Raw genomic sequence first — 22,489 nt, forward strand, 5'->3', positions numbered from 1 at the left:
TCTTTTGTTCTTTCAATCACTCGCTCACTCTCCACCAAACTCTCAGCAATACTCAGTCACTCTAATCTGAGTGTTTGCCCTTTTGATCCCCCTTCCCCTCTTACCTTCCCCCCCTCCCCCTCTCTCTCTTTCAAAGTGCTCCTTTTTCATTTCATTCCCCATTTGTTCTAAGTTTTTTCCCGCCAAAATTTCCCCTTCCCATTCATCATCGTCTTGTGATCCAAGTTCCCCGCTCGCTCTCGTACCCCCACTCACTCCTGACCACTCCTCCGAACAAAACCCACCACAGCGACAGAGCAGCACATCATGATGCCGATACTGCCGCCGCCAATGCCCGCGCGACTGCTGCCGCTCAAGTGGACGGTCGACAACGCGGCAGAGTTTACGCACGCACTGCTCCCGCCGTCCGTCCGCGTCGCTGGGCGGCAGCAAGGCGAGCGCTCCGGCAGCATGGACAGCGGCGATCTGCTTGCAGCGTCCACAGTGTCCACGGCGTCGACCTCCAGCGCGGCCAGCGTCACCCTCCAGGAGGCCCATGCTGCGAGCGTCGCTGCGGTCGGACTGAGCGAGGCGCTCGTTCTCACGCGCCAGCAGCTGATGGCGTCGTCCTCGTCCTCGTCCTCGTCGTCGATGCACCATGATAACCATGCGAGTCTCAAGACGTCGTCGTTGGCTGCGTCAGGGGGCGCTCCGGGATGTCTGTTCCCGGGTCCGCCGGCGTCGTTCGCCCGCGAGATTGCAGAGCTGCTCAGATGGAACAATAGCCACCAAGCGATGGCTTCTGGCGACCTGCGATCAAGCTTCCAAGTTCATAGCAATCGAAGCTCTGGTGGTAGTGGTGGTACTGCTGCTGGTGGTGGTGCTGGGACGACGGCGTTGAATCCGAGTAGCCGCGTCGGGAGCGTTGACGAGTTGCTTGGCGCGTCGGCGGAGGCAAACAACGAGCTCATGCAGCAGGCAGCGCGATCAAGTTGGGTTTCTCGAGTGTTTGGCAGTTGCTGCGGCTGCTGTCGAGGCCGCACCCACCCTGGCGGACTCGAGGACGACGCCGGCGACCGATCAGACTCGGTGAGCAGCGGAGGTGGAAAGCGCAACTCCTCCTCCCGCTTTCGCCGTCCGCTGGGATCTGTTTCGACCGGTGCGCAGCTGAATCTGGATCGTCTGTCGCACGAGGACATCCACCGGCGGGTTCAAGAGTATGTTGCCCTCTTGCTCGGCCTCGTGTTTGATCTGCGAGTCGTGCCAGACGCGCACGCCTTCCGTGCCTTGATTCAAGGGGCTGGATCATCTTCGCCACAGCTCTTTGGGGCTTCTGCATCCTCCTCGCGTGCGTCACTAGCCAAGGCTGCCCTCACCGTCAGCGCACAGAGCAATGTGAGTGCAAACATTCAGCCCTCCCCGCTAGCCACAAAGACGCTGGAATTCACCTGGTCGAGCACGCTGCTTCCGGGGCAGTACTTTTCCATCAGCGATGCGACGCTGGAGCTGGCATCCGTTCTTGTGAACGAAGGCTTGTTGCTGGTCGAACTCGCGCACAACTTGGAAACACGGCGTCGCGAGCAACTGCAAGTGTCGCCACCCTCGACGCCACAGATGCGCCAACGAGTCCAGCTTGTCAATTCCAGTCCTCCTAGCGCTCCAAGTAGTGGTGGGAATACAGTACAGGCCGCCAATCCCGCGCAGTCCAGCAGCCCAAAGTCCAGTCACGCTGGTCGATCCCTGCACGTCCCTGCAGCTGGAGCCTCGCCAGCGCAGTCCGCGCTCGTCCAAGCAGCATCTGCCTTCGATTTTGTCCGAACGCAGCTCGTGCCACGACTACAAGCGACGCGAGGTGGAAACTTGTTTTCGCAATTTCCAGAGCTATCGTCGGAAGTCTTGTTTGCTCTTCGATTCCAATGCATTGCAGAACAAGCGGAACTCGCCATCGGCGAGCTATTGGAGGGCGCTCTTGGCACGGGAGCTGCCGGAGACGGTGCGCTCTCCAGTGTTCGCGTCGACCTTGCGCTTCCGTTGGCAATTGTCGCGTCTGGACAGTACCAAGCAGCGCACGACGGCTTGGCCAAGTTTGTCGCCGCTGATGAGCGAGCTGCTCCGCAGCTTGTGCGCTGGCTCGCGCATCTGCGTGCTCGTATGGCCTTCACCATTGCGCTCGCGTATCTGCTGCAAAGCCTCAAGCACGCATCGGCCGAGCGGGTTGGTCTTGCCATCAAATGCGCGGATCATGCGCTGCTTCTCTTGGACGCATTGGCTCCCGCCGACAGCAGTGCCACACAGAGCCAAGCGGATGGCAACAGCTCCAAATCCAAAGGCCTGAACAACCGACGCGCAGCCCCAAGTCTTATTCGCCAACTGGACTTTGGCTCTACGCAATCGCAGCCGTCATCCCAGCAACGCTCAGTGCAACAGCAACAACAGCAACAGCAGCAGTACCAGGCTCAAGGCTTGGCCGCTTGGCAGCATCTCATTACGCTGATGCGCACCGAGCTCGAGACGAACTTGGTCAAGTGGAGGCGTGACAACGAGTTTATCTTTTTCCAGCCAGTCCCACCAGAGACCCCCGAGCTTGAACCACCGCCCATGAGCGCGCTTCCTGCATATATTGTGGTCAACGTTCCCGTTTACAACCTGCCCGACCCTGACGAGCGATGGTTTGCTCCGCATGTGTATTCCATTTTCGTCGATGGCAGTCGGGTTTACTTTTCCCCCGAGGCGAGGCGCGCGGGTTCAGCAGCCTCGGTCACGTCGTCTGGCAGCTTTTTGGAACGCTTTCTGCGACGCTCGTCGAGCCATGGCACTCGCGCCAAGGCAAACCCGCAGTCGACGCGGTTGGCTCCCCGGTGAACAGCGTGGTTGTTCTTGTTGTGTTTGTTTGTTTGTTTGTTCGTTTTGTGCCTCACGCTCGTTTTCGCAAATGCAAATCGTCACTCAATCCTATCCCTCTCAACATCCTTTGCTGTCTTGCTGCTAGTTTTTGCTTTATTGTTTAATAACTTGTTTTCCAAGAATGGTAAAACTCAAACAAACCCAAAAATTCTGCACGACAACACACCACACGATCAAGGCTTGGGAGGCAACGTTGGTTTGGTCGGCTTGCTTGGCGCGCACGGTTCGACATAGGTGCCAGGGCAAACACCGACCATGTTGGTTCGCAAACTGCGAGCAGTGTACCAACCATCGGCAGCCTTATCCGTCACATAGACGACATCGCCCACAACCAATTCCAGCTCATCATGGCTCTGCGGCGTGTACGCATAAATGGCCCGATGCGAATCGCCCGTTGGCACCTGCCGTGGAGCAGGGGCTGGTCTCGCTGGCTTGACCGGAAGAGCCTTTGAGACAGCTTGCGCAGGCATTGATTCCTGCTCGTGATCCGGCTGGCGACTTTCCAGGATGAACTCGGCGCTGCCAGACATTGCCAGTTGGTCGCCAGCCGATCTGGCAAACTTGCGACCGTGATCGTAGCTGGAGCGCTGCGCTCCTCTTCGCCGCCGAAGAACCACCGCAACCACAACAACCATCAACACCAGCGCAAGCACGCCTCCAACCGCCGCCCCGGCAATCAATCCAGTGTTGCTGGAGCTGGACGGCGAGGGATGGGAGTCATCCACGACGGTCGAGCTAGCAGCGATCGAAATAGGGCGCGTCGCGGCGGTGGTGGCAGTGGCGCGCTTGCTGCTCGCAACGACCGTGCTTTTGCTGGATGCACTGGTGACACGCTTGCTAGATGTACTGGCGACGCGCTTGCTAGACGTACTGACAACGCGTGTGCTCGATGTTGCCTTGATGCTAGCCGTCGCCACGGACGGCCTGACGCTGCTTGTGGCGCACTCATTCCCACAAACATCCGTGCCGTTGCAGTATCCACACGAGTCGTAGTGGCCAAAGCAGTACGAGCCAAGCACGGTCGCGCTTTGCCGATCTTGCGACATGAGCTGCGTCCAGTACGCAACAAAGCACGGATCTTCAAACGCCAAACCCCACTCGCGGTTGGCAGAGGTGGACTTTGGCTTGAGCGTAATGGAGGTGCCCGACCAGTTGCCACTGTAAATAAAGACAATCTTGCGGTTGATCATCCAGAACTTGGAGTGCTGAAAGTTCAAGTCGCTGCGGCTCTTGTAGACGTCGATGCCCGCCGCAGCGAGCTTTGCCTGGTTGGCCGTGGTGGCCGAATCAGCGCCCGCCCTGTATCGCGACATGATGATGGTTTGATCGAGCCAGGGCGCGTTCGTCTTCATGCTGATGAGCCGGTCGGTCAGGTCGTTGATGGTGAGTTGGTACATTTCCGCATGAAACGTCTCGTTGGCTGCCGCCCACCAGTTTGTAATGAACGGGTACGAGTTGTCCGGGTTGAGGAAGGCGGTGACTTGCACATTGTCGAGCGTAAAGACTGGCGCCGCAGTGTACGGATCGTCCACGGCCGGCGTGTAGGTGGTGCTGACGCCGGACGCTGCCGTGATGGTGTCATTCCCATTCGCCCAGTCAAACTCGAACGCCGCTGTAAAGTACGCGGCAATCTCCTCGCTCTCGACAATGACGCCCGCCTCGCGGTTTTGGCGGATTGAGTTGGCCGACCAGTTGATGGAGCTGACCGCGACGACTCTTCCGTCGACGACAATTCCCTTGTTATGGTCGTAGCAGTCCTCGTGCATGTACTTGACTTGGATGCCGACCGCCTTCAGGAACGGGGCTGCGAAGTCGTCGCCGGCGCCAGTGTCTCCGAGCGCGTCCACAATGACCCGCACAGCCACACCCCGCTGCTTGGCTTCGTAGAGCCCCTGCATCAGCGGATTGCCGTCCAGCAGCCACGGCTGGGACGAGGCGTACTTTTGAATGTACTGCTGCTGGACGAGCAGCGTCGTGTTGGCCGAGCGCAGCAGCTGTCGCAGGTAGTAATGCGAGTTGTCGGGCGCGAGAATCGGCCGCACGCGCATCCTGCTCGCAGTCACGCTCAGCGGCTGCACGCTGCCGTCGACATAGTCGGACGTCGTGGGCTGCGCGTGCCACCCCGCGGCGACGAGCGCGAGCGCAACGAGGCCCGCCAGCAGGGAGCCAGCAGGGGTTCGAGCCGCAGACCGCCGAGTCGCACAGCGCTTCTTCTTGGCAGCCTTGGACCGAGCCGCCATCACTTGCTCATCAGATGATGCCTGTGATGGTAATGTTGAGAGTGATGCCGGTCGCGTTGAGTGACGCATGCGTTTGCGTGTTGTCACAGCGTGGGATTTGTTGTAAATGAATGAGGGTTTTTTGGCAATCTCCGACACGAAATAGGCAAAGTCCAAATGGAAAGCTCAGCCACTCGGAAACTCAGACACAGACACGCTCGGAATGAATGAGTGAATTGAACGACAAACAATCAGCTTGGAAATAATCAAAGGAAGGAAATAATGAAGGAAAGAAAGAAAGAAAGAAAGAGCGAAGATGGGAAAAGTAGAGTGAAAAAAACAAGTTAGGATCAGAAATGACCTTCCATACAAAGCAAGTCAAAGCTAAAGTAAAAAAAAAAAAAGCAGTTGCATTGAGTAAAAAGCGTGGGAAAAAAGCGAGAGAGTGAATCACAACACGAAACACGAAACACGAAGGAAGCATGGGTGGATGGGAATAAGATTCGGAAAAGTGCGCTCGTTTCGCCTTCCTTCTCTTTTGCTCAGTCTATCAACAGTGTGAGCACCGAGGATGAAAGCAACTTAAACCATTTTGTTTTCAATAAAAAGACAACCAAAGAACAAAAAAACACTCATAAAAAACCAATAGCGAGCTTTTGTCGGGGAACGATTTCATCTACTTCAGTCCAAGCAAGAGATTGAATGCGTCAACAAAGGCATCGCGCGTCGCAGCCGACTCGGCCTCGAGATCCAGCGTGCGGTCCTTGCAGATGAACGAGAATGCTCGGCCTGCATCTTTCTCTACACAAATCACAAAAGCAGAACAGTGAGCGAAATTCCAACCAAAACCTGACAAACTTTGGTCCACTTCGATTGTTTCATTCCCAAAAAAATCTTCCTACCTTTGCCGGAACGCTCAAACACTTTCGTATTGTGCCCGAGAAGAATCTTGTAAATCTCATGCAGCGCCACGGTCTCCATGTCCTTGTCCTTCTTCTTCTTGTCGTCGGTCATCTGCTTCGGATCGGTCCAGACGAGCTTGCCAGTCTTGCAGCTTGCTGCGCTCGACTCAAACTCGACATAGACATATCGAGAGTGGGGGTTGCCCGAACGGCCGTGCTTTTTGAAAATGTCGCCTGCGCAACACGAATGCACAGTGAGTTCAATGCAAGTCCCCCTCAACAACGACAACGACAAAGATGATGGGCCCTACCTTTGCTCAGCAGCTTGTGGGCACGCTCTTCAGGGGACAGTGCGGATGTGCTCGAAGGCGAGGGTGATGGTGGCACCGCCGCCGTGGTCGCGGCAGCAGCAGCAGCATGTGCCGAAATATCCGCAACGGACGAAGTGTTGCTGCGCGAGGGAGACGCAGGAGTCAAATCCGTAGTGGACGCAGTGGTGGAAGTGGCCTTGCTGGCAGGCGAAGACACGGCAGCCGAGCTCGTGGAAGCGGTAACGCCAAGGCCGCCATAAACGCTGCCACGGTTCACTTGGGCCTCACGCATGGCAGCCGCTGCGACAGCCAGGCTCTCGGCCGCACGTTGCTCGCGCTCAGCCTTCTCCTTGGCCTCACGCTTGGCGCGCTCGTCGCTTTCCTTCTGCCAGCGTTGCATTTCAGCCTCGCGCTCGAGCAAATCTTGGCGACGCTGTTCCTCCTCACGCGCAGCCTCTTGCTCGCGGGCGAGCTTCTCCGCCTCCTCCTTTGCCTTCTTGTCGGCAGCGGCCTGAGCCTTGCGCGCTGCTTCTGCTTGTGCCTTTTGCTCGGCTTCTTCAAGAGCCCTTTGAGCAGCCTCCTCCTTGGCCTTGCGCGCGGCTGCCTCCTTCTCGGCGGCTTCGATTGCCTTGCGGGCAGCTTCGTCCTTGGCCTTGCGTTCGGCTTCCTCTCTGGCCTGGCGCTCAGCCTCCTGCTTGGCCTGGCGCTCGGCCTCTTGCTTGGCCTTCTTCTCGGCAAGTTTTCGCTCAAACTCGAGCTTGGCTTGGCGCTCCTCCTCCTCGAATTGCAACCGTGCCTCTTCCTCCTCGCGCGCGTGACGCTCGGCTTCCTCACGGCGCTCGGCCTCCTCTTGAGCCAGGCGCTCCTCTTCCTCACGATCTGCAGCCAGGCGGGCTTGTCGTGCAGCTTCCTCAGCCTCTTCTTCGGCGAGTCGCTCGGCCTCAAGTCGCTCGGCCTCAAGTCGCTCGGCCTCAAGTCGCTCGGCTTCCTCTTGCTCTTCTTGCGCTTTTCGGGCGGCCAATGCTTCTGCCTCTTGCTGAGCCTTGCGAGCAGCGTCTTCCTTGGCCTTGCGAGCGGCAGCTTCCTTTTCGGCAGCTTCGATTGCCTTGCGGGCGGCTTCGTCCTTTGCCTTGCGCTCGGCTTCTTCCTTGGCCTTGCGTTCGGCTTCCTCTTTGGCCTTCTTTTCAGCCTCAGCCTTGGCCTTGCGGTCGGCTTCTTCCTTGGCCTTGCGGTCGGCTTCTTCCTTGGCCTTCTTCTCGGCTTCAGCTTTGGCCTTCTTGTCAGCCTCCTCCTTGGCCTTCTTGTCAGCCTCCTCCTTGGCCTTCTTGTCAGCTTCCTCCTTGGCTTTTTTCTCAGCCTCGGCCTTGGCCCTGCGCTCCGCAGCCTCCTTGGCCTGTGCCGCCATGCGAGCAGCCTCCTCCTTGGCACGGAGAGCAGCGGCTTCTTCCTTGGCCTTCTTCTCGGCCTTCTCGCGAGCCTTGCGGTCAAACTCTTCCTTGGCGCGACGTTCCTCCTCCTCGTGAGCAAGGCGGGCTTCCTCCTCTTCGCGCTCGGCGGCCTCACGAGCCAGCCGATCAGCTTCGGATTCACCCTCTTCCGCTTCCTCGTCCTCGTTCTCATCGTCGTCGTCGTCGTCGTCGTCGTCGTCATCGTCGTCGTCGTTATCGTCGTCGTCGTCGTCGTTGTCGTCGTCGCTCGACCCTTCACTGCCGCTCGAGGCGCTCTTCTGGGCCGCCTTGACGGGGGAGGACTTGGTGTCGTCGTCGCTATCGCTCAAGTCGGCGAACGGGCTCTTGCCATGACGAGCCGGAGTGCTGGTGGCGGACGAGGCTGCAGGCAGGTCATCGCTCTCAACAAACGTCGGCGACATTTGCGATCCTCGTGCAATGGCAGCGCGAGCAGCTGCAGACGACAGACGGCTGGGTTTGGTCGGCGGAACGCGCGAGACGGGGCTGACAGCAAGGCTGCCTTCGTCATCGTCATCCTGCTCGTCATCGTCATCTCCGTGATCGTGAGCACCCTTGGATTCGCCATCCGACAGATCGCCGGCATCAGAGGCTGATCGCCTGGGCTTGGGCGGCGGCGGCGTGCGTGTAGCGGTGCGAGGGCTTTCTTGACGACTGAATGGCGAGCCGTCCTCGTCGTGCTGGTCGTCTTCCTCTTCATCGTCTTTCGTGGTGTCGTTGTCTGAGGAGTGGTCTTCCGCATCGCTGTGGTTGCTGTTGTTGCCCGGAGCAGGACGACGCGCTGGAACAGGAGGCGCGCTCTCGTAAATCGATCGCTTTGGTCGGTTGTCGGGGAAGACGCCGCGGTAGCGGACATCGCCCAGATCGTTATCGTCCTGATTCGCCTCAAAGGGATTGACTTCCTTTGCGTCTTCTTCCTCCTCCTCCGATTCGGCTGCTGGTGGCTCGGGCTCTGGAGCTGGTGGCTCTTCTTTGGGAGGAGCTGGCGGGCGCGGCTTGAGCTGGGTAGCGCCTCGCGTGCCGTCGTTGCCGATCGGGAGGGGTTTGGTGTCGCGCTTGACGGACGACGTTTGCAGCGAATCAAACCGCGACATGATTTCGAGCAAGGTGATTTTGCGCTCAATCAGAAAGTTGAGACGGGCAGTCTCCTTCTTGTTCAGCTTCTTTTTGCCTGAGAGCGTCTCCGCCTCTCGGTTGATGGCGACCAGCTCGAGGATGGCCTTTTGCTGGTTGTCTTGCTGGACGGCAAACTCTTCCGCCGAGATTACATTTTGGCTGCCCGCGCCACTACCGCCGCTCGCCGAGGCAGCGGGAAGGGGCTCTGCTGCAGCGTTTTTGGCAGCAGCAAGTTGTGGTGTGCCCGGTTTAGACATGGTCGAGAGCGAGAGATTCAGTGGGATCCCAATTGGCTTTTTTTTGTTTTGATGTGTCTTCCAATGCAATGCAAAAGCAGGCTTGCACTCCGATTGAATTTCGGATCAGATGCCTGTCAAATAACAAAGCCAAGCAAAGGCGAAAAACAACAAAAAGTGAGACGTGAGACAGGTGGAAATCTGAGAATGAAAAATCCAACAAAAACGGGGACTTTTCGCTCCAATCCCACTGCATTTTGTCATCGAATAACACTGTTGCGTTCAATCAAAGTGTGCTGTTTCGTCGTTCCACTCAAACCCAAAAACCAAAGCAAAGCAACAAAACTAAAATCCTGGCATCGAACCTGGCTTTGAATTATTATTATTGACCATTTTGAATAAAACCGCGAACTCAAACCAAAAAACCAAACCAAAGTGCAATGCTGCGAAATCACAGCCAGAACTGCAGAATGGCGAATGGCGAATGGCGGGGGGTTTCCGCTCTTGTGCTTGTGCGCATTCGTTGTTCATGGCTTGGGCAGAAGGAAGAGTTGAGCGTATCAATGTGCTCTCAACCATCAACCCCGCAGACGATGATCGCCAAAAAAAAAAAAAAAAAAAAAAAAAAAAAAAAAAAAAAAAAAAAAAAAAAAAAAAGAAAAGTACAGCGACGTAAAAAAAAAAAGAAAAAAAAAAAAAGAAAGACGATCAGCTAATGCTGCGGCTTGGACGAGTGGCGCAAAGGGCAGCAGAGTGAGTGAATGTGTGTGTGAGCCAGAGTGTGAGATGGGAGACCAATTGATGTGGGAGAGAGTGAGTGATAGTGGCTGAGCGGATGAGTGAATGAGGGAAGATCTGAATGAAATACAAAAAAAAAAAAAAGAAAAAAAAAGAAAAAAAAAAAGAGAAAAATCGCATGAGGAACCACACACAATGACCACGACCACGAGCGAGGAGTGATCGACTGGCGCACAGAGGCAGACAGAGGGAGGAAGAGGAGGAGGTGATGGAAAGAAGGGGTGAAGAGTGCGGAAGACGAGCTGCGGGAGTAGAAAAGGGGAGAATGGAAAGATGGAAGAAAGAAAGAGCGTGGAGCCACAAGAGAGACGGCGAGCGAGCGAAAGCAACGAGCGACGATCGACACTTGCAGAACAAGAGAGGCACAGAGAAGCAAGTGGATGGTGAGCGAAAGGGGGATGGTGGGAGAGAGAGAAGAGAGAGAAGAGAGAGGGAAGCAGAATCGGTCGAACCCTCACCCAATGCCACTGGACAATGGAAAAGCTTCAAAAGAAAGGACTGACAATCAACTCGGATGATCGAATCAATCAATGAATCAATGAATGAATCAGATGGTTGGGGTCAGGGTCAGGGTGAGGCCTGCATGAGAGAGCGAGGAAATCCGGAGAGACAAAAAAAAAAAACCGGGAATTTCTGGTCAGAAGCGACATTTGTGCTGTTGCTGTTGCTGTCAGGTCTCAGGCAAAGTCATCTATTCCCAGCATTCAAGTGTATGGATGACAAGGGCGATCCGACAGTGCCCGTGCTCATCCGCAACAATTTGCTACAATTTGCTTTTGTCTTTCATTCGTTTTTGCACCTTCTTGATCCTTCTTCCCCCGTCTTCTTTTCCCACCGTTCATGCACTCATCTCTCACTTCGAAATCCCAACCACTTGCACAAACTCTCGACTCCCCATCTCCATCCAAATGCAATGCTCAATCCAGTCAATCTTTTGTTTCCCTTTTCCCTTTCTTTTCCAATGCGTTCGTCTTCTTCTTCTTCTTCTTCTTCATCATCCTCGTCTTCCTCCGCGCGCGGGCCTTCGCTCGCCGTGCTGATGGTTGCTGCCGTCGCCATGTGCTGCAGCGCCATCCTCGTCGCTCTGCCCTCGACCAGCGCCATGAATGTGACCTATGACAGCCGGTAAGAGTGAATGAATTTGTGTAATAGCCGATTCTGACTTCCTGACTCAAAGTTCAGCGACCCGTTTCAGCGTGCAAACTGACGAGCGTCAAGTTGTTGCGTTTCTCACTTTGGAACGAGCAACAAGTGCGGAGGCGCAGATGGGGAGAGGCTGGGGATGGGGTTAGGGTTAGGGTTATAGGGGAGATAGCGGGGAACGGCAAATCAAAGCCGCTTCTACGTCCTGCTTTGCTCACTGCGCCAAGAACGCAACCACCCCCCAAACATGACCAGCATTGCACTTTTAATAAGTGCAGTGAAGGTGATTGCAGCTCAAGGGTTTGCACTACTGCGAAAGCAACGAGGCGGCTGATCAAGCGAAACGCTCATTGAGAACATTTGAGAACGGCAAATAGACGATCGCATTGACTGCTCATTCAGGTGTCATTCCCAAGGATGCGTTAGCATCACATCATCATCATCATCATCATCATCATTCGAGCTAAATTCGAATCAATGAGAGAGATCGAACGGAGAAGAATCACAGCGACCAAATCGCTTCGACCGGCAATATTTTACTGAACATCTCCCAATCTGAGCAAACCATCAATCTGAGCTATTGTGGATCATTCAGAGAAACGGAAAAGAAATTCAACACACTCACTGGTTCTGATATTTTGTTTGGACCCTTACCCTAGTGCTCTGCTGCTCGACGGTCAACGCCGCTTGCTCATCGCCGGATGCATCCACTACCCGCGCTCCACCCCGGAAATGTGGCCCGAGCTGTTTGCGCGCGCAAAGGCCAACGGCCTGGACGTCATCCAGACGTACCTGTTCTGGGACGTCAACCAGCCGACGCCTGGCGAGTTTGTCATGACCGACCGCTTTGACTATGTGCGCTTCATCAAGCTCGCCCAGCAGGCCGGCCTGATGGTCAACTTCCGCATTGGGCCCTACGTGTGCGCCGAGTGGAACTATGGCGGCTTCCCTGCCTGGCTGCGCCAAATCTCTGGCATTGTCTTCCGCGACAACGACAAGCCGTGGCTCGACGTCGTGGGCCCGTACATTACCAAGACGGTGCAGGTGCTCAAGGACAACAAGCTGCTCGCCGCTGATGGCGGCCCCGTCATCCTGCTCCAGATTGAGAACGAGTACGGCAACATTGAGGACTCGTACGCTGGCGGCCCGGCCTACGTCCAGTGGTGCGGCCAGTTGGCGGCCTCGCTGAACGCCGGCGCCCAGTGGATTATGTGCCAGCAGGACGACGCCCCCGCCAACACGATTGCCACCTGCAACGGATTCTACTGCGACAACTACGTTCCTCACAAGGGCCAGCCGATGATGTGGACGGAAAACTGGCCTGGCTGGTTCCAGACCTGGGGACAGCCCTCGCCCCACCGCCCCGCGCAGGACGTGGCCTTTGCTGCTGCGCGCTTTTATGCCAAGGGTGGTACGTACATGAGCTACTACATGTACCACGGTGGAACCAACTTTGGCCGCACCGCTGGCGGCCCCGGCATCACCACCAGCTACGATTACGACGTCGCCCTGGACGAGTACGGCATGCCCAGCGAGCCAAAGTACTCGCATCTCGGCTCGCTCCACGCCGTCTTGCACGCCAACGAGCACATTATCATGTCCATGAACGTGCCCGCCCCAATCTCCCTTGGCAAGAATCTCGAGGCGCACGTGTTCAACTCTTCGAGCGGCTGCGTCGCCTTCCTGTCCAACATTGACAGCTCTGTCGACGCCGAAGTCCAGTTCAATGGTCGCACGTTCGAGCTGCCCGCTTGGTCGGTCTCGATCCTGCACAACTGCGCTTTCGCCATCTACAACACTGCTGCTGTCTCCGCCCCTCTCAACGCTCGTCGCATGACCCCGCTGGTTGTTCACGAGGACGCCGTGAGCGACGCTGCCGACCATCGCCGCTCGCTGAGCAAAGGCGAGGGCCAAGAGCGCGTGGGCGCATTCTCCACCTTTGCATCGTACGCCGAGACCATTGGACGCCGCGCCGAGGAGGCCGTGTACTTTACGAGCCCCCAGGAGCAGATCAACACCACCAACGACACGACCGACTACCTGTGGTACACGACCACGTACAACTCGGCCAGCGCCACCTCGCAGGTGCTCTCCATCTCCAACGTGAACGACGTGGTCTACGTGTACGTCAACCGCCAGTTTGTGACCATGTCCTGGTCTGGCTCGGTCAACAAGGCCGTCCCCCTGATGGCTGGAACGAACGTCATTGACGTGCTCTCGACCACCTTTGGCCTCCAAAACTATGGCACCTTCCTCGAGCAGGTGACGCGTGGCATCCAGGGCACCGTCAAGCTTGGTTCGACCGACCTTACCCAGAATGGCTGGTGGCATCAGGTCGGCCTCCTCGGCGAAGAGCTTGGCATCTTCCTCCCTCAAAATGCGAGCAACGTGCCGTGGGCGACACCCGCCACCACCAACCGCGGTCTGACCTGGTATCGCAGCTCGTTCGATCTCCCGCAGTCCTCGCAGGCTCCGCTGGCCCTCGATATGACTGGCATGGGAAAGGGCTTTGTCTGGGTCAACGGACACAACCTCGGCCGCTATTGGCCGTCCCGCATTGCTGACAGCATGGCCTGCGACGACTGCGACTACCGCGGCGCCTACGACGACAGCCGCTGCCGCCAGGGATGCAACATTCCGTCCCAGCGCTACTACCACGTGCCCCGCGAGTGGCTGCAGCCCACCAACAACTTGATTGTCATGCTCGAGGAGATTGGCGGCAACCCAGCGCTCATTTCGCTGGTCGAGCGCGAGGAGGACATTTCCTGCGGCGCTGTCGGTGAAGACTACCCGGCCGACGATCTGTCGGTCGTTCTTGGCTGCGGCTTGCACCAAACCATTCGCCGTGTCGAGTTTGCCTCGTTCGGCACCCCCGTGGGCACTTGCCGCCAGTTCTCCCTCGGCTCTTGCAACGCGGCCAACTCCACTGCGATTGTCGAGTCGCTCTGTCTCGGTCGTCAAGCTTGCCATGTCCCTGTTGCCATCAATCATTTTGGCGATCCCTGCCCTGATGTGAGTTGAGGAGTGATGTTTTTGGCGGTTTGAGCGAATTGTTGGCGATGGACTGACGTTGTTTGTTTGTGTGTCTTTTAGACGACCAAGCGCCTGTTCGTGCAAGTCTCGTGCGCATAAGTGGCGCCTCGCGCAGTGACGTTTGGCATTTGGGGTTTTCGTCGGTTTGCAATCTTCTTGTTTGGATTGTTTTGCAATACAACGATGCCAACTAGACCACGAAAAAGCTGCGTATCGGAGATATATATTGCAAAAACAAAGAAAAACAAACAAACAAAGAAAACAAAACAAAAACACATCAGTTCAGACACTCAATGCTTGATAATCATTTCGCGGCAGAAGGTGCCCTTGGCCAGATAGTCGGCAGCCTTGTTGATTGGGTTTTCAAAGGTGAAATCGTTCGTTTGGAATGTCTTGGGAGCCGTGCGCGCATTGAAAATCTCCATCGCCATGAGCAATTCTGCCGTGCGCCTGAACAAGAAAAAAAAAAAAAAAAACAAAAAAAACAGCATTTCAAGGTGAGGATTTACTCAAAATCATCCCAATCGAATGAATCAAAATACCCCAGAGAAAAATCACTTACTCTGCATCACGGTTGCTGGCCTTGAGTGGTTGCGACAAGGCCTTGTCCACGAATTGGCGTGCAGCAACGCGCATCTCCTCGGTGCGCTCAACCTCCAAGTGGCGCAAACCAATGACGTTCAGGTTCTTGTTGACCATCACTTCATCAATGTTGATCAGCTTTGCCGCTGGTTGCGAGACATCCAGAACGAAAATCTGATGGTCATCGTCAGGGACGGCGCGAATAATGGGCATCACATAGTTCCAGCGCTTGCCGGCCGCACGCAGGTGGATTTTGTCAATGACGCTGTCGAGGCTGTTGTTGATGTTGTTGTTGTTGTTGTGAAGATTGAAGGTTGACAGGGTGAGGAAGAATTCAGCAAGCATCGACGCGATGAGCGAATGACAATTCCATTACCTGACAAGAAGGACGTCGCCTGTATCGAGTTTGCTCTTCATCAGAGAGGGCAGCGAGCGCTTGTGGCCAATCGCCTTCAAGAGTTTGGGTTTGACCAGGCACGGGAATCGCGACACGTCGGCGGGCGTCTGCTCGGTGACGTTCAACGTCTGCGGCACAAGACCGATTTCCTTCAAAGCACCAGCAACAAACGCGCTAAACAGGGCACACAAGGTGCGCAACGTGAGCCACTGAAGCAACCGAGCAATCACACAGTGTTTTTTTGCCCACTGTCCATGGAATAGCGTACCTGCAAATCATGACAGAGTACTCTTCTGGCTCCAGCGTCAAACCAATGCCGTCAAAACCGTCAAAACCGGCGCCAAAGAGCTGGAAGTAACCGAACGGAGTTCGGCGCGCGCGATGGGCAGCCACGTACTTCCAGAGGGCATCGGTTTGCTCTTCGGTCAGAATCTGCAAGCAAATTGGAATGAGTTAGACCAAAGAGGTCCAAGCAAAACACCAAGAACAAAACGCACACGTACGTTTTTGTTTTGGCCATAGTACACGTCTCCAGCATACGCCAGGACGCGTTGGTCGAGATCAAAGCAATGGGAACCCTGCACACCAGCAACGGACAAAAGAAACAAACCCAATGAGCCATCAAGCACCAATTAAAACAAAGTAAAACAAATGCGCCAAATAATTCCGACTTACCGTCCACCACTCGGTCGCGTTGGTGGGATAGTACTCTTCAGGATCGGTGTTGTTGGTGCTCTCAAAGGTCAGGAAGCGACCTGTCGCAGGCTCCTGGAAGATGATGCCGGCGTGCGAGAAGGGGGACTCGGTCCAGTACTTGGTGAGGCCCGACTTCCAGTTTGCGGACGAGAACAGGATGACGTCTCCGGTTTTGAAGTTGGCCCGGGCACGGCAGTAGTCGGCCATCGAGCTTTCAAACGGAGCTGTTCAGGAGAGCAAGCCACGAGTAGTCAAAGGTGAGCGCACGACAAACACTGCGCTTCATGTCATTGACATTGCTTGTCTCGTTTTATTTTACCCTTCATGGCAGTGCGGGAAACCTCGCGAGAAAGACCGCCATCACCCTGCTCAGAATCGAGCCAGTAGTTGACGGGAAAGTCGTACTGCAGGAACGACTTGAGGGATTGCACTTCGATCTTCTCAATGTACCAGGCAGCACCCAGGCCGCTGTTGTCGTGGCGGATTCGGACCTTGTCGATCTGCTCTTCCCTCGCATCGTGAATAAAGCACGTGTCGGTGGACGCTCGCTGGAAGTACTCGTGGTCCTTGTTGAGCTTTTTGAGCTCAAACTCGTCCGACCAGGCGTTCGACTGCTCCCAGTGCACGCTGACAAATGCGTTTGCCTTGGTTCCGGCGTTGGGCAGGTCGCCCGTGACGATCGTGATTCTGAAAGAGTCTGTGAGATGGTGCCAAAGGTCAAAAAGCGTGTAGCACAAAGTGAGATGCTTGCAAATCGTGAAGAGACACCGGATTTCTCAGAACCAGCCGGTACAATGCCAAGTTAATCGACGACTCTGGCTCTCGTTATTCATTAGTGCAACATGAACGAGCGAGCCGCTAAGAGCTGCTAAGAGCGGGGAATGTTTACGCCTTCTTCTGAGCATTTAGGGGCACGCTGATTTGACCCTCTCTCGTCATGACTGCATTATCAGCAAGCTCGCCAATAGCAAGTTGTGGGTTGCTGCAGTTGGTGGTCGAGACGACCAAAAGTGCCGAATCACGAAATGATCCACAACATCAAAAAAAAAAAAAAAAAAAAAAGGGTTCGGTGGTGGCAAACCCTTCACTTTCGCATTGCTGACTAGTGAGTATTTCGTATGAAACAGCTTGTTTTAAATGAAATAAAGCAATAGCAAAGGTTTGTTGTTGCCTTTTTTTTTTTTTTTTTTTTCTGCGGTTCCAACAACAAAACGCTTCCAGGTCGCCCTTCCAGCCCGACCGCTGCCACCATCAGCACACACTCATCACCATCGTCACGAAGGAGTCGCTGCGAGTAGCGCGAGAGTCGAGGAAGAGAGAGAGAGAGAGAAGCAAACTGAAAGGCTGCTCCGACATGACACTGTTATTCCACTGATTCGTCAGCCATCCCCCTTCCTTCCTTCCCCCCCTGCCTCCCCACGTCCACAAGTCAGTCAATGCCATCACGTCGCACTCAACAACGTCAAAGCGATGACTGAGCCACGAGCGACGTGTTCAAAACGAAGAGTTCGACCAAAAAAAAAAAAGCTCACAAATTTGAATCATGATGAAAAAACCAAAACAACAAACGTTTCGCTGCACGCGCGCCAATGCAAAAAAACAAAACACCAGCTGAACGTTGAAGGAAAACGCGAAGGAACGAACAGAGGAAGGAACGAACAGAGGAAGGAACGAACAGAAATAGAGACCGAGATGGAAAGGAAGAAAAAAAAAGCGGATGATGGGAGCAAACCAGCGAAGGGAAAAGGAAAGCAAAGAAGAAAGGAAGAACTGAGGTCAACAAACGCCGGATTGCACACAACACGACGCACCGCGAGGCTTGTTCAGGTTGCGAGCAATCTCGTCGGGATTCTCAACAGGAGGAAGCAGGTCGGGCGAGCTGGTGCCGGCGAGCGCAGGCGGCGCAGTCGTGCAGAACGAAACAACGTTGCCCATGATGATGATGGTGATGGAAGAGTGATTGTGGGAAAAAGCAAAAAAAAAAGAATGGACAAAAGAGGGGGAGTGAACCAAGATCTGAGTTGCTGAGATGTTGGTAATATTGATCATGCTTGGAGCTTTTACAAAGAAATAAAACACAACAGCGTCCATGCACAGTTGCAATCGCCCACGCTCACGCTTGACGTCAAGTTTTGATCCGCTTTGCTCTTTCAATCTCCATTTCAACAGACAACTCAGCTTCGAAAAAGGACAACGCGGTACAGAACAGAGCGGCATCGAATGCACCTTAGCCACAAGATCAAACATTGCTTTGAGCACTAACAGGCGCGCTGCTGCTGAGCACCATATTCTCACGCTCGTCTGGACGTGTTAATGCGCCAATGTCACGAATAGGCTGCCCCGCAGACAGATGTGTAAAGTAGGCACTCAAGAGTGCAAACCTGGGACGTGCAAGCGGATCCAGCTCCCAGCAGGACTGAACCTGGGCGAACAAGTCTGCCGAGCAATCTTCAGGGCGTTCCAAACGCAATCCGGCTTCGACACGCGCAAGGACATCACGGACGGGAATCGAGCCATACGGTGTTGCGCCATACGAAAATGCTTCCCCTGTACGTGCACCAGACAAAAAGACAGTGAGCATCCTCAGCGCTGCCGCCTTCCCTTGTTGTTTTTTTTTTTTCTCGAAAGCACAATGTGGACTCACAAGCGAGCACACCAAAGGCCCAAACATCGCTTTGGTGCGTAAAAGTGCGATAATTCAGACATTCCGGAGCCATCCACTACGAGAAGGGAAGCAGAATTGGATCGTGAGTCACGACAGCTTACAAAATAGTCCTCAACTCTCAAAAATCTGCTGCTCATCTGACCTTCACAGGCAAACGCCCGCGGTGCTCCATGCGATAGTAGTCGTCGTTCTCAGCCAACGAACGGGTCAAGCCAAAGTCGGAAATCTTGACAGACAGACCCCTGCCCACAAGGCAGTTGCGGGCTGCAATGTCGCGATGAACAAACCGAATTGACTCGAGGTACTTTAGACCCGACGCCACTTGGGCCAGCGCATGCGCAAACTCGCTCTTTGACCAAACGACGTGCGCCAGCTTGGACTTTTCCAGGACGCTCCGCAAATCCCCGTACGGCATCAGCTCGAGCAAACAGAGGTACGGCTCCACCTCCAGCAAGGTGGCGATCGCGCGAACCACGTTGGGGTTGTCAAACTGGGCGACCATGCCGGCCTCTTCCACAAAGTCATCGCGAGACTGCTCGGTGGCATCTTCAGCGATGGTTTTGACCGCTAGATCGAGATGCGACTGCGCCGGGTCATGAAGCAGGTACCGCGCATCCATCGGCACGAGCGCGCGAGGCAGACGACCTCCAAAGACCACGCCGAATGCACCGGAACCAAGCTTTTCGCCGAGCACAAGGCCTTGCCGCAGAGTTTGAGTGACTGCAGCGGACGACTGGTAGATGCGATTTGAAGCAGCAGTCGACTCGTACATCGGCGAGGATTGCTGCACAGGGGCATCGTACTCGGCAGCGTTTACAGTCGCGTAGTTTTGGTCGGCGTCGAAAGAAGCAGCGTAGGTCGCATACGTCGGCTCTGCGGTAGACGTCGGCGCATAGGTCGCATAGGTCGGCTCTGAGGCAGATGTTGGCGCGTAGGTTGCGTACGTCGGCTCCGGAGCGGGAGTGGCGCGGTAAAAATCAGTGTACGAGCTGTCGGCTTGTGTTGCGAGATTGTTCTTTTGCAGCGATGCGAGTTCGAGCTTGTTTGCGCGGTCGGCAATTGCCTGAGCTTGATGTTGTCGGCGCCTGCGCACGGCAAGAAGGGCAATCAAGGCTAGAAGAACCAGCACGCCGACCACGGCGCCGATAATGGCAGGAACAGCAGACGATGCGGCATCGGTCTGCGGGCTTTGCTGAATTGGTGCAGAAGAAGAAGAGGAAGCCGAAGAAGTGGTGCCGGACGATGTCGGAGGTTCAGAAGAAGGCGCTGCGGCGACGATGGATGCGGACTGAGTAAAGGCGGAAGAAGTCGCTGGAGCGGGAGCTGTTGACGAGGATCCGATTGCGGTGAACGTCGAGGCAGAGGATGCCGTCGATGATGCTGAGATCAGCGGTGTGGTGGATGCAGGAGAGGCAATCAAAGCACTTGAAGGCTGAGTGGGATGCGAGCTTGTGACAGCAGAGACAGAGACTCCGCCATTCGACGAGGTCGATGCACTCGGTACAACGGACGGAAACACTATCTGCGAAGACAGCAAAAGCACAGATGACGTCGCCACGTTCGGACTCAAAGTGGATGCCACGTTCGGCGAAGAGGAGAAGCCGAACGGCGGCACGCACGCGCCGTCAGCCAAGATGTAGCCGTTGTAGCACTCTGTGCATTCCGAGCCAGTAGTGCAGTAGAGACAGTTGTCCGAGCAGCACGCGCCAGGTCCAAATCCAGAGCAGGTAGAGCACGAAGAGTGGCATTCTGTGTAGCAGCGTGGTGTGCAGTGTTTGAGTGTCAGACTGTTCACAGTGGTTTCAAATGAAACACAAAACTCACTGAATGGATCGCTAGGGCTGCCGTATGTGCTTGGGGGAGCCCGGTGCTCAAAGAGATTGCCTTGAAGCTGGACGTAGTTCTCATTAGGGTCGAGCGAATCGAGCGAAACCAAGTCCTTAAAGAGGCCAGGCGGAAGCGTCGTCAACGCATTATTGGTCAACCAGCTGACGAGCAAAAAAGATCAAACACGCAGCAAACAAAAAAGTGAATGTCGTTGGCAGTGGATGGCGCGCAGTGTTGTTTGACTTACATTGAAGAGGCGACAGTTCCACTGAAAGCGTTCGGCTCGATAACAGTCAACAGCGGGTTGTCATAAATGTTTCTGGCAGCGATTTCCACAAATGAATGCCTCAAGCATTGGTCCATCCAAGCAAAGATTTTGGGGAGAGAGGCAGGCAGGCATGTCCTTACATGTTTTCAAGTCGTGCATGGTTTTGCAGCGCAAACGGGGAGGCCGGAATCGAGGTCAACTGTGTGCCCGAAATGGTTCTAGCACAGCACCACGATGCAAAAATGCCATCGAATGTGAGCATGAAGGCAAAAAACAACAAAACGACAACTTGAAATTCAAATGAAGGTACATTTCCACAAGATTTCCGGTCGTGACGGGAAACGTCTCCATCGTCTCGATGCAGTCGAGCACAAACAGCCTGTTCCCTCGTTCGGTGTAGCACTCGCACTCGCTTGGACAGACCTCGCCATCGTCCTGCGCCATCGCGGTCGCGAGCATGAGCGACAGAACTGTCAAAGTGATCAGAGCGTGCTTCATTTCCCCCCCCCCTCACCTGTGACAAGCAAGCAAAACAAATGCGAGACGAGTGAGACGACATGTATGGAGCAGTGAAGACCAGCAGCAACCGCAAAGTATGTGGGCTGGCTTTCAGCTCGGGTGATGTGAGAAGCGAGAAGTTAGTTGAGCAAAGAAGCAAAAAGAGAAATCTCGCCAAGCAGAGCCGTAATTTTTGATTCGTGAGTGTTTGGTGTTCTTGCATTGTGTTTGTCTTTTGGGGTGTTGAGTGCATTGTTGGTCAGTGCGTGAATGGTGTGCGGTGAACGGTGCTGTGTTGTGTTTGGGTGGTACAACCAAAATCGGGCCCACCCGTCGTCCACCCCAGTCACCCGCCGCCTCGCAGCAGTCGTGGGCCACTGTCGGCTTTGCTCTGCACTTGTTCGCAATGCAGCCTTGCTTTCCACCCCCCCCCCCTGCGACGACGCGTCTCCCCCTTCGTAAGTAGAGTCAACGAGCGGCTGATCAAAAACATTCTAAAAAATACAACAACAAAAAACCACGCATTGTTGCATTTTTGTGATTTTGGCAGTTTGGATGAAAGCAACGAACGACGGGAGACGCGGAAGAGAGAGCGAGAGAGAGAGAGACGCGCGCAATGAACAAAGCACTGCTGTTGCGATGGGACAAAGGCGGAAGAAGAAGAAGAGGAGGAAGAAGAAGAAGAAGAAGAAGGAAAACGAGTGGAGACAACACATAAAAAAGGTTCCGCAATGAATGATAAAAAGCGACATTGCTTTACTGTGTTGGATCGGGAAAGCAAAGAAAAGACAAAAATTACAGAGTGAATGGAAAACTCATGCGAGGGTCTGAAACGGAAGAAATGAAGGGGGATGAGCGTGAGAGTGAGGAGAGAGAGCAGACGAGTTTTGTTGTTTTCTGCCATTGATTAGCTACTGCATTGGTTTTGTTGTGAGCAGTTGCGCATCTCCGACCTGCCTCTCCCTCTATCTCTCTCTCGCTCTGGTCATGTCTGAAATCCAAATCTGAAATCCAAATCTGAAAATCCAAATCCAATGCAGTTTCAGTCACTTTCTCTGTTTTTTTTTTTTTTTTTTCTTTCTTGTAAGATTGGTTGTTTTTTGTTTGTTTGAGCTCGGACTGCGATCGCGACACGCACCAACCCGCCAAACACCATTGAACCAAGCTTGATCTGAAGAGTGCAACACGAAGTGGGTGAAACTGAGCCCGTTGTAGTCGTAAAGCCAAGTGAGGCTGCATTCGTGGCGTTTTTTTTTTTTTTTTTTTTTTTCCATTCAATCTCCATTGCGTTGCGACTCTGCGTCCTTCCTCGCGACTCGCGGCTCTTCCGCTCAGTGCGTTCTCATCACAGCTGCACATCTCAGACTGCTTCCCCTTCCCAGTCCCACCCTGGCTGGGGTTTCCCAGTCTGGTTCAGCTCAACGCAGAGATCTTTCACTTTTTTTTTTC

At 54.8% G+C, this 22,489-nt stretch overlaps 6 protein-coding genes across 6 annotated transcripts; 2 read left to right on the forward strand and 4 right to left on the reverse strand.

Annotated features, from left to right (window-relative positions):
• Positions 1 to 309: 309 nt before the first annotated feature.
• Positions 310 to 2,934, forward strand: CAOG_05686 (hypothetical protein; the record flags this gene model as incomplete). The annotated part of the gene is made up of 1 exon (XM_004346309.2): positions 310 to 2,934. One exon carries the CDS (start codon positions 310 to 312, stop codon positions 2,839 to 2,841), a length of 2,532 nt encoding a protein of 843 aa, XP_004346359.1. The 3' UTR covers positions 2,842 to 2,934.
• Positions 2,935 to 3,228: 294 nt separating this feature from the next.
• Positions 3,229 to 5,123, reverse strand: CAOG_05687 (hypothetical protein; the record flags this gene model as incomplete). Its single annotated transcript, XM_004346310.1, has 2 exons — positions 3,229 to 3,284; positions 3,755 to 5,123. The coding sequence occupies 2 exons, from the start codon at positions 5,121 to 5,123 to the stop codon at positions 3,229 to 3,231; spliced, it is 1,425 nt and encodes a 474-aa protein (XP_004346360.1).
• Positions 5,124 to 5,688: 565 nt separating this feature from the next.
• CAOG_05688 (hypothetical protein) lies at positions 5,689 to 10,418 on the reverse strand. The gene is made up of 4 exons (XM_004346311.2): positions 10,390 to 10,418; positions 6,316 to 9,267; positions 6,005 to 6,238; positions 5,689 to 5,903 (listed from the first exon to the last, which is right to left on the reverse strand). The coding sequence occupies exons 2-4, from the start codon at positions 9,152 to 9,154 to the stop codon at positions 5,779 to 5,781; spliced, it is 3,198 nt and encodes a 1,065-aa protein (XP_004346361.1). The 5' UTR covers positions 9,155 to 9,267; positions 10,390 to 10,418; the 3' UTR covers positions 5,689 to 5,778.
• Positions 10,419 to 10,859: 441 nt separating this feature from the next.
• Positions 10,860 to 14,310, forward strand: CAOG_05689 (beta-galactosidase). Its single transcript, XM_004346312.2, has 3 exons — positions 10,860 to 11,056; positions 11,734 to 14,086; positions 14,168 to 14,310. Exons 1-3 carry the CDS (start codon positions 10,893 to 10,895, stop codon positions 14,204 to 14,206), a joined length of 2,556 nt encoding a protein of 851 aa, XP_004346362.1. The 5' UTR covers positions 10,860 to 10,892; the 3' UTR covers positions 14,207 to 14,310.
• An 18-nt stretch (positions 14,311 to 14,328) lies between these two features.
• On the reverse strand, positions 14,329 to 17,774 carry CAOG_05690 (hypothetical protein). The gene is made up of 8 exons (XM_004346313.2): positions 17,594 to 17,774; positions 16,102 to 16,479; positions 15,762 to 16,006; positions 15,590 to 15,664; positions 15,355 to 15,518; positions 15,066 to 15,260; positions 14,670 to 14,963; positions 14,329 to 14,557 (listed from the first exon to the last, which is right to left on the reverse strand). Exons 1-8 carry the CDS (start codon positions 17,715 to 17,717, stop codon positions 14,398 to 14,400), a joined length of 1,635 nt encoding a protein of 544 aa, XP_004346363.1. The 5' UTR covers positions 17,718 to 17,774; the 3' UTR covers positions 14,329 to 14,397.
• A 24-nt stretch (positions 17,775 to 17,798) lies between these two features.
• CAOG_05691 (tyrosine-protein kinase Srms) lies at positions 17,799 to 21,788 on the reverse strand. The gene is made up of 7 exons (XM_004346314.2): positions 20,853 to 21,788; positions 20,683 to 20,760; positions 20,522 to 20,593; positions 20,272 to 20,435; positions 18,590 to 20,196; positions 18,427 to 18,502; positions 17,799 to 18,329 (listed from the first exon to the last, which is right to left on the reverse strand). The coding sequence occupies exons 1-7, from the start codon at positions 21,038 to 21,040 to the stop codon at positions 18,022 to 18,024; spliced, it is 2,493 nt and encodes an 830-aa protein (XP_004346364.2). The 5' UTR covers positions 21,041 to 21,788; the 3' UTR covers positions 17,799 to 18,021.
• Between the last annotated feature and the right edge of the window lie 701 nt (positions 21,789 to 22,489).

This window comes from Capsaspora owczarzaki (genome assembly GCF_000151315.2).
Source record: "Capsaspora owczarzaki ATCC 30864 unplaced genomic scaffold supercont2.9, whole genome shotgun sequence".
NCBI classification, from domain to species: domain Eukaryota; class Filasterea; order Ministeriida; family Capsasporidae; genus Capsaspora; species Capsaspora owczarzaki.